Source organism: Liolophura sinensis, chromosome 1 (assembly GCF_032854445.1).
Source record: "Liolophura sinensis isolate JHLJ2023 chromosome 1, CUHK_Ljap_v2, whole genome shotgun sequence".
Taxonomy (NCBI): domain Eukaryota; kingdom Metazoa; phylum Mollusca; class Polyplacophora; order Chitonida; family Chitonidae; genus Liolophura; species Liolophura sinensis.
The window spans coordinates 86,123,609-86,139,635 of record NC_088295.1 but is presented as its reverse complement, the minus strand read 5'-3'; the positions used below and the strand labels follow the sequence as shown (position 1 = coordinate 86,139,635).

Sequence of the window (16,027 nt, the reverse complement as noted above, 5' to 3'; positions counted from 1 at the left end):
GTTTATGTAATACTCTACATGATATAGATCCACATGTACATCTATTTCCCATAAATGACAGCTGTACAGGTAAATACCTAAATAACATGCTTTGATGATACACACATACACTTGCACCACTTGAATTAGGGCACAGGACAAGCAATTCAATAACCAGGTTCTAGTACTGAAGGGATTTCCATGATACACATATACATGTAAAATATTGTCCCACTTATCTCCCCAAACTCTGAACAATGAACGAAAAATAAATATGAAGTTATATTACGCAGACTAATTTGTATAATGTGTAAGACAACCCTAATTCTGCAACCTTTTCAACCACATCTGCAACCATTGTTCTGAAACACTCTGAGAGAGTTATGGGGTGAAGAGAAATAACTTGCACAGTTCAGTGAAGCTTGCATGTAGTGATGTATTATTAGCTGTTTCCATGTTTTTAAAAAATGGGATTGTATAAACTGTTAGTACTTAATTTTCATGTATTGTTATAGACGGCCTCTGGGAAGAGCAAACCGTTAAATCTGACAGAGCTATCCTCTTTAAATAAAAGTTTCATTCATTCAATGACACAAACATATCATTATTGGGAAATTTTTGAAATAACTGTAGGCACAAATTCCACTGGAAAAAGTGCTTTAGTGGTTGAAAAGGTTTAAGATTTACAGTATTTTGTTGTTCACACTCACACTAGGTTCTCTTAGCCAGAGGGCCTTGTCCACAAAGTAATGGACATCCCCTACTGGTGGGTATCTCATCAAGGTGCTTAGACAGGTGGGGTAATCACTGCTCAACACTGAAAATATAGATGATGTTATCTGTTGACAGTGTCAAACGATTATTAATATTATACAGGTGACAACAAAGAAAAAAAAAAGAATAATTCCTGTTTGGTAAACCAGGACGAAACAGCAGCAAAATATACATCACAAACAGTTCATACAAATACAATAATATAAAAAGTAACACTTTAATGTTAATGCAAGAATCTAATGGAAAATTATGAGAGCAGTCTACATGTACATCTGTTTCAATGAAAAAAATATGCACCTGTTAATACCCCATCAATGAGAAATCATAACTAGTGAATAAACTAGGCTATAAACAGCATACTTTCATCAGGCTTCAAACTGTTCCATAACAAACTCCATAGATTATATAAAGTTAATGCTCTGAACAGTGGATACAATGATCTACCAACCACAATTTCCTACAACTACTCTACTACCATTCCACAAGCAAGTCCCTGGCAGGCTGCTGGCACCCTACCAACAGACCCAATAGGAATCTTTTACAACATTTCTATTGTTTCTATTTTAGGCAATCCATATTTATTTACAACTATAACCAACTTACAGAGGTCTCTAATGTAGAGAAGCATGGCTACAAAGATGTAGTCAACCAGGTCAAATCCAATACCATCAGCAAAGACAGCGTCCCAGATAACCAGCAAGTCCTGCATGGGGAATTCCCGTCCAAACAGTAGTCTCACCCAACGACTGGCAAACACAAGAACAAAATACCCAAGAATGATCATGACTTAATTAATCTCTAAAATACAGAGATCTTAAACATATAAACAACACAGTTTGCATAATTATTTAGTCATGGTTATTTGTGCTAACGAATATCAACTACAGATATAATTTTTAGCTAGTCTGTTTTACATATCTGTTCTCGCTAAACAATTTTTTTCATTCCCTAGGCATATAAACATTTTATTGGATAAAATGAAGTCAGCCTCTGTTGCAGTTATCAAACTGTTTTAATGGAGACTGAGCCTATGTACATCAGCAGTAAGAATGAACTGATGCATGGTGTTACGGCTGATAGGATTTGAATATCGGACAGATAATTATTATGGGTGAGATGAGCCACGAAAATAACAAATATTATGCCTTACATGCCATATATCTGTGGCGCTATCTCCAGCCTTTCCAAGTGCATGTGGAGCTCCACGTCGTTCTTCCTCAGCAGGTAGTCCTGAATTCTAGTCAGCTTGGTGACGACAGCGTTAGATGGGTTCAGGTCCTGAGGGCGGGCAAATGGCTGGGTCACCACAAACTCCTTACCCTGCTGGCACAAAAAAAGAGGGTATACTGGTTACAGAATATTGTAATGTCACATGATGGCTAGTCTGATCTGGCATATGTCTTGTTTTAGGCCAGTCCCAACACTAAGCTGACCTTTAAGTTTTATATGTTATTGTTCTAAAAATGTTAAAATTCTGCGTCAACCGCCAGAAAGTACACTGTCCACATGTTCCATACAGGCCAATCATATTCATGTTTAGAATTTTACACACACGAGAAAAGGAACTGAAATAAAATGCTCAAAACACCTCTAGGCCAGAAGTACAGTTTCAAGAGACAATGTGTTCACAATGTTATGGAGGCACTTCGAAAAGTGTCCAGGGAAACAAGAAAAGCAAGAAAGTTCTCTCATATGCATGTAGAATAGAGACATAACTGTTAAAAGCCTGTGACCAAATGTAACTCAAATGACCCAAATGACCTCAAAAGAATTGGCCAGCTGACCGAAAATGAATAGGGTTCTTCCGCATGCCTGAGTGTGAGACTGCCTATCTGGCACAGCCAGCGACGTTGGCCAGTGATCAGGACTGGTGACATACCCTATTTGGTGTAACCTCTTTGGACATATACCATGGCTCCACAGTATCCATCACTTGACAGAACATTGCGCTGAATAGGCAGAAAAAATAAGGTAAAAATATATTATAACACATATAGAAATACTTGTGCCCTACTTCTTCTAATTTTTGGGTCACATGGTCACCTCATTTTAGCCAATATATATGTAATTTTAGCGGGAATATTCAGTTTCTTTTTTCTCCAATGGATAGACAATCTAATAAACAGCATACTCATATCTTTACTTTTCCAAAAGGCTGGTAAAGAAATTTAATATTCTACTTTCAACAATACTAATATCTGTCCCACAAATTAGAAGAATTAGTGTATGTTGCAACAACTTAGCGAATTTAAATGCAAAAAGTGGATGCATGTCACACAGGAGACATCAGGTGATTAGGTAAAAAAATATATTTTCATCTCCATAAACATGACAAAATAACACATGTATAATGCAGAATGTGAATGTAAACTGAGGATATAAGTTAATAATAACAAATCCCATTGGATTGGGCCTCTGTGGTTCAGTTGGTTAGCGTGCTAGCCTACCATAATGCTGGCCACCATCGTATAAGTGAAATAGTCATGAGTATGGCGTAAAACACCAATCAAACAAATAAATAAATAAATAAGCAATCCCAGGTAGAAATACTCACTAGGCATCATGTTCCAGATATGCTGGGTCCATAACTTCCTTCACAATATCCCTGAGTAAGTAGAGAGAGATTAATCAGAACCCTTCCACTTCAGTATCACACAAACTATACCTGTGCTTACAGACAGCTTACCCACCAACAGTCCTGTGATAACCAAGCAGGCTCGACTAGGTGTGGCATGTTTGTCATTCATGTCTGTAAGAATTCTAAAAGATATGGCTTCCACATAGCTCAACTGCCTTCTCCTCCCACAATATAATATTAAATTTGAGTTACACATACAAATACAAAGACATTTAGAATAATTAAATCTGTGAACTTCAGTATTGTTCTGCCTTCACTTTGAACACAACAGTTTTAGAACTTCATAAATGGAAATTTATTGCTAAAGAATCCCAATGAGAATTGCAATTGCTATTTCACAACTTTGATACTTTAAAACAATACTGGTTTTCCCATTTGACTGGGGAGACAAAGTGAGTTTTAATGTTGGCAAATCTTTTATAGCTTTGTTCCACAAATGTTTGTTTCCATTTTTGTTTTGAGTTTCCTTGATGTTATAAATCAATGGATCCTAGCACCCAGATAAGCCCATCATTTATCTACAATATGAACAAACCTGTATTTTCTGAAACGACACAAAAAACTATCATGAACTCAACTCAGAGAAAAGCCTTGCAAGAATCAGTGCAATCCAAAAGAAATAATATTTTCATCAATTACACCCAAAGGTTAAAAACACATATTGCCATCAGCTATTCCACAATATCTTGTTTTCCAAGTCCATTCCAACATAGCCATTCCACAATTTCTAATGTTCTCAGTCTACTCACACCATGCCACTATTATCATTCCATATGTCCCCAGTGAACTCGCACCGCACCAAGCCTTAGTCCTTCCTCATGTTCCAATGTCCCCAGTGAACTCTCACCACACCAAGCCTTAGTCCTTCCTCATGTTCCAATGTCACCAATTCACTCGCACCACACTAAGCCTTAGCCATTCCACATGTTCCAAAGTCACCAGATAACTCACACCACACCGAACCTCACTCATTTCACATGTTCCAATGTCACCAATTCACTCGCACCACACTAAGCCTTAGCCATTCCACGTGTTCCAATGTCACCAGACAACTCGCACCACACCGAACCTCACTCATTTCACATGTTCCAATGTAACCAGTCCACTCGCACCACACAAAGCCCTAGTCATTCCACAATTCCAACGTACTCAGTCCCACTTACACTATACCAAGCCCTTATAGTCATTTTACTTTTTCCAATGTTGCCAGTCCACTCTCACCACACCAAGCCTTAGTCATTCCTCATGTTCCAATGTTGCCAGTCCACTCTCATCACACCAAGCCTAAGTCATTCCTCATGTTCCAATGTTGCCAGTCCACTCTCATCACACCAAGCCTTAGTCATTCCTCAGTTCCAATGTTGCCAGTCCACTCTCACCACACCAAGCCTTAGTCATTCCTCATGTTCCAATGTTGCCAGTCCACTCTCATCACACCAAGCCTAAGTCATTCCTCATGTTCCAATGTTGCCAGTCCACTCTCATCACACCAAGCCTTAGTCATTCCTCATGTTCCAATGTTGCCAGTCCACTCTCACCACACCAGACCTTGGTCATTCCTCAGTTCCAATGTTGCCAGTCCACTCTCACCACACCAAACCTTAGTAATTCCTCATGTTTCAATGTTGCCTGTCCACTCTCACCACACCAAGCCTTAGTCATTCCTCATGTTCCAATGTTGCCTGTCCACTCTCACTACACTAAGCCTTAGTCATTCCTCATGTTCCAATGTTGACAGTCCACTCTCACCACACCAAGCCTTAGTCATTCCACAATTTCCAACGTCCCTAGTCCGGTTGAACTATACTAACGCTTAGTCATTTCCTATTTTCCAATGTGGCCAGAACAATTACAACATGAGATATAGCAGGCATATAAGTTTGGTGTCCCTTGTCACTTCCTACCATGGACAATCACAATCAAAGAACATATCCCGATATCTTCAGTCTACTCTCAGCATGCCAAATCTTGAAAAACAGGTACATGTATATAGCCAATTGCTTGTGTTATGTCATTATTAAAATGAAGAATATATATATATTCACATCTCTCTGTATCTGTACATGTATTTCAATGTGTATAAACACCAGACATGCAGAGTTCTCCAACATTTTACTAATGACCATAGTAAAACTGGTACTGCATGTTCCTTCCTATGAAGTCAAATGCCCTATATGATAATTCCACATTTTTAAGAATTATTGAAAGAACATAATAACCAAATCAGTATTTAGAATAAGTGCAAATTTGCAATTGTGAATATGACTTACAGAGTTACTTGTCACAGCTACATGTAAAAACTTTTCAGCATTGTCAAGTTAAAATGTACACAATGATTACAAAATGCAGTGTATCACTAAACACGATTTCCATACACAATGTGACGCTAAACACCACCATCAAAGTACGTCTTAAAGACAATACTCTATAACTGGATTTGTCACTTATTTTGTTCAGAATGTAGTAAAATTCAGATGGCTCCAACACTGAAGGAATAACAGGTATTTGAAAGGCATCATGTCAATGGACGAGAAACTACGCCATTACAGTACATTACAATTTGTTCAAATTTGGACAAAATCTACGATGGAGGTGACACTGGCCCCTGTGGCTAAACACATCAACCTTCTTTACAACAGCAAATAAACTTCGGGCACTATCTGAAATTCAGAAACCAATGCCGGCAAAAACATGGAGTGTAAGTACACACAACCATTATACTGGCAGCTTCACGTGTACACCTATGTCGTTTTTCTATCACATTCTATTTCATATATACAGATATTTAAAAAAAAAGATTATATATATAGAACATTTTTTAAAAAACCCAACCAAAGAAAGAAACCAGTGGCAAATTTTTCAAAGATACATAACGAGAAATAATTTAAGAAAAAATAAACTTCGGGCACTATCTGAAATTCAGAAACCAATGCCGGCAAAAACATGGAGTGTAAGTACACACAACCATTATACTGGCAGTTTCACGTGTACACCTATGTCGTTTTTCTATCACACTCTATTTCATACATACAGATATTTAAAAAAAAAGATTATATATATAGAACATTTTTTAAAAAACCCAACCAAAGAAAGAAACCAGTGGCAAATTTTTCAAAGATACATAACGAGAAATAATTTAAGAAAAACTAAAGTGCATGCAGTTTCCCTTGTCACCTCCACATGCTGTGCATGCTGACACACTCCAACAATTACGTCATGGGGGGTTATAATACATGTACGCTCTTTCTAGCCTGCCGCTAAAATGCAATAATATATGTTCCAGGATTAGAAAGACAAACTGCTTTTCTTGTTATGTACGTTTATTGACATACTTGACACATCGGGTAACAGCCTGAAGGCATGTAGGAAAGCATGGGCAGTGGTTAAAATGATAAAATAAAATACCTCATCCCACAGAAAATTGCAAAACCTTGTAACATGCAGAGTGTGTAATGCCTACCAACCAAGCCTGCTGTTAATAGCAGTTAAATAAGGAAAGAAGAGGCAAGGAGGAAGTACAAGTCTTGAGACCATTTCCCTGGCAGGCCTCAGAAGTAGCTTTAATGGAACCATGTCAAAAAAAAGAAAAAAAAAAAGAGCTTGGATAATCTAACCTTTCTTCTTTGTTTATCATGCTGTAAAGAACAAAACAACAAAAAAGCACACTCAGTTGCTATAGAGACAATACTGCAGGGCAAAAATTTTGAAAAGCATTTCACAAAAGTAACAAAATGTATTCAATGTAATCTGAATACAACAGTAAAACTCAATGAATTGTAAATAAAAGTGAAAAAAAAAACAAAAAAAAAACAAAGCACAATAATACATGTACATTAAAAATGAACTGTGTATGAGGCATAAGAAGGTAAAACATGTTGTCATAATCCAGACAACATGCATATACAGACACGTCAGGAATGAACAACAGTTGTCAAAACACATCTTCTGGGATATTTTGATAAACCATCTACACACAATGTCACAATGCATTTACCTTGATTTTAAAGGAGTACAGAATCATCACTGTTTGGCTGGTAAGACATGTACATGTATGCCAGTTCAGGTTAAAATTAAGTTTAAGTTGATTAAAATCAGGTTAAAATTAAGCTACGATTAAACTTAATCTTAAATTTATTTTACATTTATTCCACCATGATCAAGGAACTTGTCGCTCTCAGCCAATCAGCATCTACTCTGTATTCATATACTAAGCATGATCAAGGAACTCTTCCCTCTCAGCCAATCAGCATCTATTCTGTATTCATACACTTTGATCTCACCAATAAAAGTAAGACCAATTTGTGAAAATTTGGATGAGTACTTACTCGACAGACTCTATTTCACAGGCATGGAGGAAGGCTTGATGATCACAGTGAAGAACAAATATCAATGGTGCCAGCAGTTCATGCATTCCCTATAGAAAAAACAGAAAAGAAATCGATCATGCTGGTCCACTTCATCACACAAAAACTTGTACAACAATTAGAAAGCTATATTCATGGTATTTGTGCAATGCCGCTGTAGGTCTCTGTGAGAGTTACAGTATATGTATTTCAGAACAGTTTAATCTATGTGTAAATGATCTCAGGCTACACATGCAAGTCATCTCCAGTCATTGCAAGCAGTTGTAGTGATTTTTGTGCATCTAAAGAGATATCGTGTATAAGTTACTTGTTTCTTTGATAGGGTGGATTTTATGACATTGTCCACAACATTACACTTGATATGTATGTAAGTGTCCAGTTTACAGGTGAAAGAAATTAAAGTTGGTTATTATGATGGAAACCAATGTCCTGACAATCTCTTAATATACAGATGTAGACTAACCAGGGAGAATCCCAAGGTACAAACTGTCTGTGAATTAATGTGAATTCAGTATAATACTAGTATCACTGTATAGATAATCTGAGTAAAAGTCATTTCAGAGTAAGTACATGCTCAGCTGTACTTAATCTTGTTGTATTGAAGTGATCTCAGTGAAAGTGATCTCAGAGCAAGGGATCTTGGTGCAAGTGATCTCTGTGTAAGTGATCTCAGAGCAAGGGATCTCTGTGTAAGTGATCTCAGAGCAAGGGATCTTGGTGCACATGATGTCAGTGTAATTGGTGTATAAATGTACATGTAAATGATCTCTGTGAAAGTCATTTCACAGTATGTGATCTCTTTGCAAGTAAATGTAACGTCACTCAGCTGTAATTAATCTCAGTGGGACTGACCAATGAATGATAAGTGATTTTGTTAAACAATCTCCTCCCAGTTTAATCCTTCTAATCTCAGTGCAATTATGGTAAACCCTGTATTTTACAGTCGTATATACAAACGACTTCAGTGCAAAAATATCTGAGCTCTGTATAATAACATGTACTGATAAGTACCATGCAAGTATTTGAGTAAATAATCCCACTGTGATTTATCTCAGCATAAAAAGTCAAGGTAATTTTTACCAGAGAGACATACGTTACACCTTCTTGGAATAAAAATGAAGATGAAGTTTGAAAAAGGAGAGCAATTACTTTTAGTCTACAGGTTCTTTCATTCTCTAACATATCTCAACACAATCTTAATGTGTAATAAATTATGCTGGCCACAATATAAACATACCAAAGTCACACCTGTTGTCATTAATTAACCAGGTAATATAAATGTACCTAGTCAATCATTTCACATCCACAAACAGATCGAAGCATTTCTTTCAGCAGCACAATGTAACATCATCTACATGCATGGCAATAAATAAGCCCATGCTCTTTCATCCAAAGCTGTAGAGTACATCATGCACCATCACTGCTATTATAAACTCGACACTAAATATCAAAGGATCAAATAAAAAAAGATCTGTGCCAACAATGGGAAACTGAAATGTTTATATTACTTTGCAACAAAAAATTAACAGACATTAGAAATGGAAAAATCATTGTCTAAATAATGTTTCGAGTGTATACAAGTCACATATGTATAAATGTGTATCAACATATTGATGCGTTTTCCACTGACCTGTTTGTACGAAATTGAGTCATATATTCGACTGACACAAAACAAGATGTTCACCATAATGTCTCGTACTTTCTTTGTATGAAAGAATTCTAGTTCTGGAAAACTATAAAGAACAAAAGAGAAAAACGGAAATCAAAATTTAGCCGCAAGTGCATGCCAAATGCAACACAGGCTGCAACAAAAACAAGCTGAAATATACCAAAGAAAATCAGGTAATCTACTGTACATGAAGGGAGAAACATGAGTGCTGGGACACCACAACATACCCCACAAGTACCTGCTGAAAAACACAGACTGTCAGCCACGATACATGGAAGCGAAACAAGAAGCTTGTGTCTGGTAGGATGAAAAGTCACTGGGCATTTTTCTGTCAGACAGAGAATTATAAATAAGGCTGTCTGAACTGATTCTTTCCATGATCAAGAATTATTTTCCGTGTGTTAATATTTCAAATACAGCCCAAGTCATTCGGCCAAGTATATCTCACCATATACAATATTAAACGATATAATGAGATCAGTAATTGACAAACCATCCCTCACAAGCTATCTGTGTCCTCTACCAGATAAACAGTCTCCAGGCAGATGCTATATAATGTACATGTTATAATGGTAGGATAAAGAAACAAAGGCTGGAAAAGGAAGCATGTAGAGGGGAAATCTGAATAACTGGCATTAACACAAAACCCAAAAGCTCGCTAACACATTTTACTCAACACCAAGGGGATATATACCATTCTGAAGGAAAACTACAAAATACTATATGACCAGCCGAAACACCTCTTGGTCCCCATTAATGTCAGAATGAGAAATAGCTTCCAAATTAGTGTGAGAAAATTAATATTTTCCAAGCTTACAAAATTCTCTTGGGAAAACAAACAGGTAGAGGTTCATCTTCAATCTGAATTTTTTTACTTCAAGGCAAATGAAGAGTATGCAAAAGAGAAAAATTAACAATTGCATTACTCTGCAAAATACTGTGACATGTCGTATTTCACTAACTTTCCCACAATTCCATAGTTACACTACATTTCCAAAATAGTGGACTTGTGACAATTAATTATTAAGATATTGCAGTGCCTTATTACTGGTCAAACAGTCCGACGCATGATAATACCAGTTAATCTCAGGACAAAGGTGAAAACCACAAACATTAAACAAAAAAATAAGGCATGCTAATAACCTAAAGCTGGAACAAAATATGATAACAGGGGTGATCCAGGTCAAGCACATACAGGCCTAATGTTCAGCAGAGGTGTAACACATCGGCACAGGTTAAGTCTTAATATAATTCCACTTGAAAAAAAAAAATTTCTCAGTACAGCCGGGGACACGTTGCCTGGATTTGTTTGCTTGTACACGTTTATTTGTTAATTTCTAAAAATACACCTAGTGTGTCAGTACCAGTGACGGCATATTTCATAGGCAATCTTGTCCACTGCAAAATTCACTTGTATCAAACATGTTTGGATACCAGCAAAAAACAAAACAGCCAGAAAATCTACTCTGTGTAATGTGTCCACTCTAGCGAATTTCGGGAAAAAGAGATGACCAACATGACCACTCCAACAGCAATGAGTTCTGCTGACCAGTGGCATACTGTTTGTGTAAACCCATCAATTAATAGGTCTCATGAAAGCCTAAACAAAGCACGACGGACGGAAACATCTACCTAGTATGTCTACAACTATGGAGCTAATGTTTTCAGTGTATCTCACCCGCACAAAAGTTCATCCTACAAGCGAACATATCCTTCAAGTGAGTTCCCAGTTTAAATTAAGTGTTACATAAGCAGGGAAGATAACTGTTTTGGTGCAGAGAAAACTCTGAGCTGATGTGTTACACTATTACCAACACTACTGTAAAGCACAAAGAACTGTCACGACACGGGCTTCATTACCCAACAGAGTTAAGCTGACCTGTCTGTAAAGAAGATCTGGTTTTAGTTTAGCATAGATGAACAACACGTCCACCATCATGTTCCGAACCTGGTTGGACTGAAAAAACTCAATTTTAGGGTAGCTGAAAAACAAGAATAAGATTATTAGTACTGAATTCAGGTAATTGAAGAATATGGAAATAACAATGACAAATATCAACTCAATGCCAAGAGATGAATGCACTATACAGTTTTCAGAGCACACTGCACCACTGGTATTTGCAGAAAATGGTAAAGCTCAAAGAATCCCCATGGCATTCTACTGACCTTGAAGGAAATACAGTAAACTGAATCGTGGATTACAGTAAAGAGCACAGGTGCAAATTTAACTCTCATACTGTTTATCTCCAAATTCTCTTCAGTTTATATTTCTATATCCTTGATATTTTAGTCAGAAGACAGTACTTGTGGATGGTAAGCTTTTAAATTACCAGGTACATGACCAACCGCCTGCCATAATAAAACCACAATTGATCACGGTGAAAGATTTCACTCATACGACGGGGGCCAACACTTTTGGTGGGAAGAAACCAGAAAGAGCTCTGGGGGGAAACCCACAAACATCCGCAGGTTGCTGGACTTGAACTCACAGCTGGGTAAATACTTACGTTCTGATGACATCTTGTTTAATTGTCAACCTCAGTTCATTGTCCAGAAAGAACCTGTTCCAAGGACTCTGTACAACAAAGATGGGAAGACGGAGTAGTAGGATGAATGCCTATGACATCTACAACTGAAAGACCTGAGGGGGGATCAGCATGCAGTTTACTGATACAAACACACACGCAGACAACAGAACATGTCAAGATAACTAGTCCAAGATCTGGCATGGTTGACTTAATGAGACTTAATGAGTATTTCAATCATAAATGTAGTGATAGCATTTTCAGTGGATTTATTTGATTGCCGTGTAATCTTAAGTAGAAACAAGATTATTGTTACATCTGTGTTCAGACACAAACATCTGTAGGAATACCATTGCAAAAGGAGCGAAATAACTTACTGTAATTCTTCAATCGTTTTGTTAGGTGTCTATTCAAGAGCATTCTGAAGCTATTATTTTCAGTACACTGACAAAATTATACTTTTTATGAAGCCCTGAAATTGGTCAATCCAACCAAAGTAGTTTTGTCTCCAAAATCAAATTAAAACTGTGCATAAATTGCAATGAAAGTTGCATCTTCATTTGCGAAAAGGTTGAGGAATTAGGGTAGGTCCATTTTATTAGTTCATTATAGACACAGTAGCCCCTGTGATTATCTCCATGTCACTCACCTCATCAGCCTGGGATAAGGGGTTGTTCAGCGACAAGTCAACATTGTCCACGGCTTTTCTGGGGTTAATTATCAACTGAAGTTAAAACAAAAAACACATAGCATACAGTGACAAGTCAAATGACATAAAACAATAAACACATAGCGTACAGTGACAAGTCAAATGAACATAAAACAAAAAACACATAGAATACAGTGACAAGTCAAATGAACACAAAACACACAGCATACAGTGAAAAGTCAAATGAACATAAAACACACATAGCATACCGTGACAAGTCAAATGACATAAAATAAAAAAACACATCGCACACACTGACAAGTCAAATGAACATAAAACAAAAAACACATAGCATACAGTGACAAGTCAAATGAACATAAAACAAAAAACACACAGCATACAGTGACAAGTCAAATGAACATAAAACACACAGCTTACAGTGACAAGTCAAATGAACATAAAACACACAGCATACAGTGACAAGTCAAATGAACATAAAACAAAAAACACACAGCATACAGTGACAAGTCAAATGAACATAAAACAAAAAACACATAGCACACACTGACAAGTCAAATGAACATAAAACAAAAAACACATAGCATACAGTGACAAGTCAAATGAACATAAAACAAAAAACACACAGCATACAGTGACAAGTCAAATGAACATAAAACACACAGCTTACAGTGACAAGTCAAATGAACATAAAACACACAGCATACAGTGACAAGTCAAATGAACATAAAACAAAAAACACATAGCACACACTGACAAGTCAAATGAACATAAAACAAAAAACACACAGCATACAGTCACAAGTCAAATGAACATAAAACACACAGCATACAGTGACAAGTCAAATGAACATAAAACAAAAAACACATAGCACACACTGACAAGTCAAATGAACATAAAACAAAAAACACACAGCATAGTCACAAGTCAAATGACATATATAAAAAAATCGTGTTCAGTGATAATAATGCTTCTGTTTTGCATAGCACATTAAATATGTAAATGTTTCCTGGAGCACGTATGTGGGTACATGAGTATAAATAATAATTCTTCATTTTGAACAAACAGTGTCCTTAAATAATTTATTATTATCATAACATAACAAGTCAGAAAAGTTTTAACAATCAAAAATTAACCAGGAAACTTCATGTCAAAAGCTGAGCATATTTACTTTATGTCAAGCTTTAAGCAAAAATCCTACAGATCAATAAACCAATTCAGAGTGTGATGAGATTTTTACCCAAGGGAAGTCCTCACAAAAAAGTCAAAAAACTCAACGGTAAAGGCAGGAATTAAGAGCTCGGCATGCTAAACATCACTGTTACCCCTTTGATGTAAGAACAGATAAAGAGAGCAAACTGCCAATATTTGCAAGAGCACAAAACCCAGTCTCAGGGTAATCAATGGGACTTACATAAAACGTCACTTCAGAGCTGCCCTTATATCGTGGATGTTGCTGACGCCAAACATTAATTTGAGCAAGCAGACATAAAACAAACCACTTTCTTGCTGTATATTGAAGGACTGACAACCATATGTTCTTTACTATGGCTGTTATGCGAGTCAAAGCACTTACTGTGTTTTTGAGATCATCATACTTCTCTCGCCACTCTTGTGACTTCTCCACCCATTGGTTTATATCCTCAGGTAACACTTCCAGGTACAGCTGAGGACACATAATAAAGAGTACCATTAATAGACAAAAACAGATGCATAATGACAAAAAAAAAGTCTGGCTGTCACAATGAGCATATAACAAGAATATAATAGGTACCGGCAGCAGGGCCTCGATGTAATTTATTGATGTCAAATGTTCCTTTCCAGCCCATACTGATGATGTCACGTTAAAGGCACAACAACATTACCCCCAAAACTAATACACTGTCACACTATAAACAATTGCATTACAATCAAATTTTATGCAACAACGCCTTGAGGTCCTCCTTCACACCAGCGTTACCAATGGGATTAAAAAATAAGCCACCTCCCCAATACCTTTCCATGGAGGTTATGTTTTTGCAAGTGTTTATTTGTCTGTGAGCAACTTCATGGAAAAGGTATGGATGGATGTGGAGGGAATTTCGCAAACAGCATGGTCTTGGGCCAAGCACCAATCCATTTGATTTTGGTGGAGGTAAAATTTGTTCAAATGATTCGTCACCATTGTGAGATCTGGACATTAAATGGTTTTGCCCCTTCGACAGTAGTGGGGCAATTTGTACATTTGAAAGAAACTGACTAGACCAACTTACTTACCACCCACTCAACAAGAACAAACATACAACTAGTTATGCAGAGTATGTCAGTGGTATATCCCTTTTGGCAATCTGTTCACAGTGTGATGAGATTAATACTGACAACGCATTGTCTTCAAGAATTGGCACAAGCGGCAAACGAGAACCAGACAGTCTGAATCAATATTAGACCCAGTCTTCATGATTCAATCATCACAGGGTCAAACAGCAGTCTGTTTAAAACACTTCGGGATCAGTAGATTTCCACACATACATCTAATTAATTAATGTAGCCTGGCGCAAGGCTGATGCTGGATTAGTATTAAATGCTATTCATGCAATTCTGCTGATGCTGGCATCATCCCTTGAATGCCCGGGAAACTGAAAACACATTTGTGTGTTATTGGGCATATAACAAGCGCTCAACTGGCTTCAAATCAATATGACACAGTGGTGTAATGAGACGTCTGGGCAGGAATGACCTCTACAGAAATAGTCTTGTACTCAGGGCAGGCACTTAACTGTAGACAGGAGGGTGCAACTAACAGATGGTGGACAGAGGCCAACTAACAGATAGTGGACAGGGGCCAGCCAACAGATAGGGGACGGGAGCCAGTTAACAGACAAGGGACAGGGGCAAGCTAACAGATTAGGGACAGGGATAGCTATCTGATGAGGTACAGGCACCAGCTAACAGATGGGGTGGCAGGGGCAGCTAACAGATGAGAGACATGGGTCTGCTAACAGACGAGGGACAGGCCAGCTAACAGATCAAGGACAGGCCAGCAGATGAGGGACAGGCCAGCTAACAGATGAGGGACAGGGGCCAACTTACAGATGTGGGACAGGCCAGCTCACAGATGAGGGACAGGGGCCAGCTTACAGATGGTGGATAGGGGTTAGCTAACAGATAAGAGACAGGGCCATCTAATAGATAACAAATAGGACCAGCTAAAAGACTAGGCGCAGGAGCAAGCTAATAGCTGAGGGACAGTTAACAGTTAAGGACAGGGGGTCAGTTAACAGACGCCTGCCTTTAAACCTGATATTCCCAAGAAAACTGCCTATTTCTTCTTCTAGAGGCTAATTTATTCGGCTGGGAAAACTGAATCAATGTGATCTGACATCCATTCTGTCATACTGTCTTTATTTTTTGATGCCTAAATACAGAGAGATC

General features: G+C 37.5%; 1 protein-coding gene across 4 annotated transcripts in view; it reads right to left on the bottom strand.

The window, feature by feature from the left end:
* LOC135461935 (TBC1 domain family member 5-like) overlaps positions 1–16,027 on the bottom strand; it is a 51,900-nt gene that overhangs the window by 13,948 nt on the left and 21,925 nt on the right. The window contains exons 6-16 of one of the 4 annotated variants that reach the window (XM_064739220.1): positions 14,193–14,282; positions 12,599–12,673; positions 11,932–11,999; positions 11,304–11,406; positions 7,717–7,805; positions 7,006–7,026; positions 3,308–3,358; positions 2,633–2,702; positions 1,904–2,076; positions 1,357–1,499; positions 690–796 (exon numbers count right to left, since the gene is read on the bottom strand). In XM_064739220.1, coding sequence (XP_064595290.1) covers positions 690–796; positions 1,357–1,499; positions 1,904–2,076; positions 2,633–2,702; positions 3,308–3,358; positions 7,006–7,026; positions 7,717–7,805; positions 11,304–11,406; positions 11,932–11,999; positions 12,599–12,673; positions 14,193–14,282 — 990 coding nt within the window. Of the gene's footprint in view, positions 1–689; positions 797–1,356; positions 1,500–1,903; positions 2,077–2,632; positions 2,703–3,307; positions 3,359–7,005; positions 7,027–7,716; positions 7,806–9,385; positions 9,489–11,303; positions 11,407–11,931; positions 12,000–12,598; positions 12,674–14,192; positions 14,283–16,027 lie in introns of all 4 variants that reach the window. The other 3 variants (XM_064739221.1, XM_064739222.1, XM_064739223.1) reach the window with 3 other exon arrangements.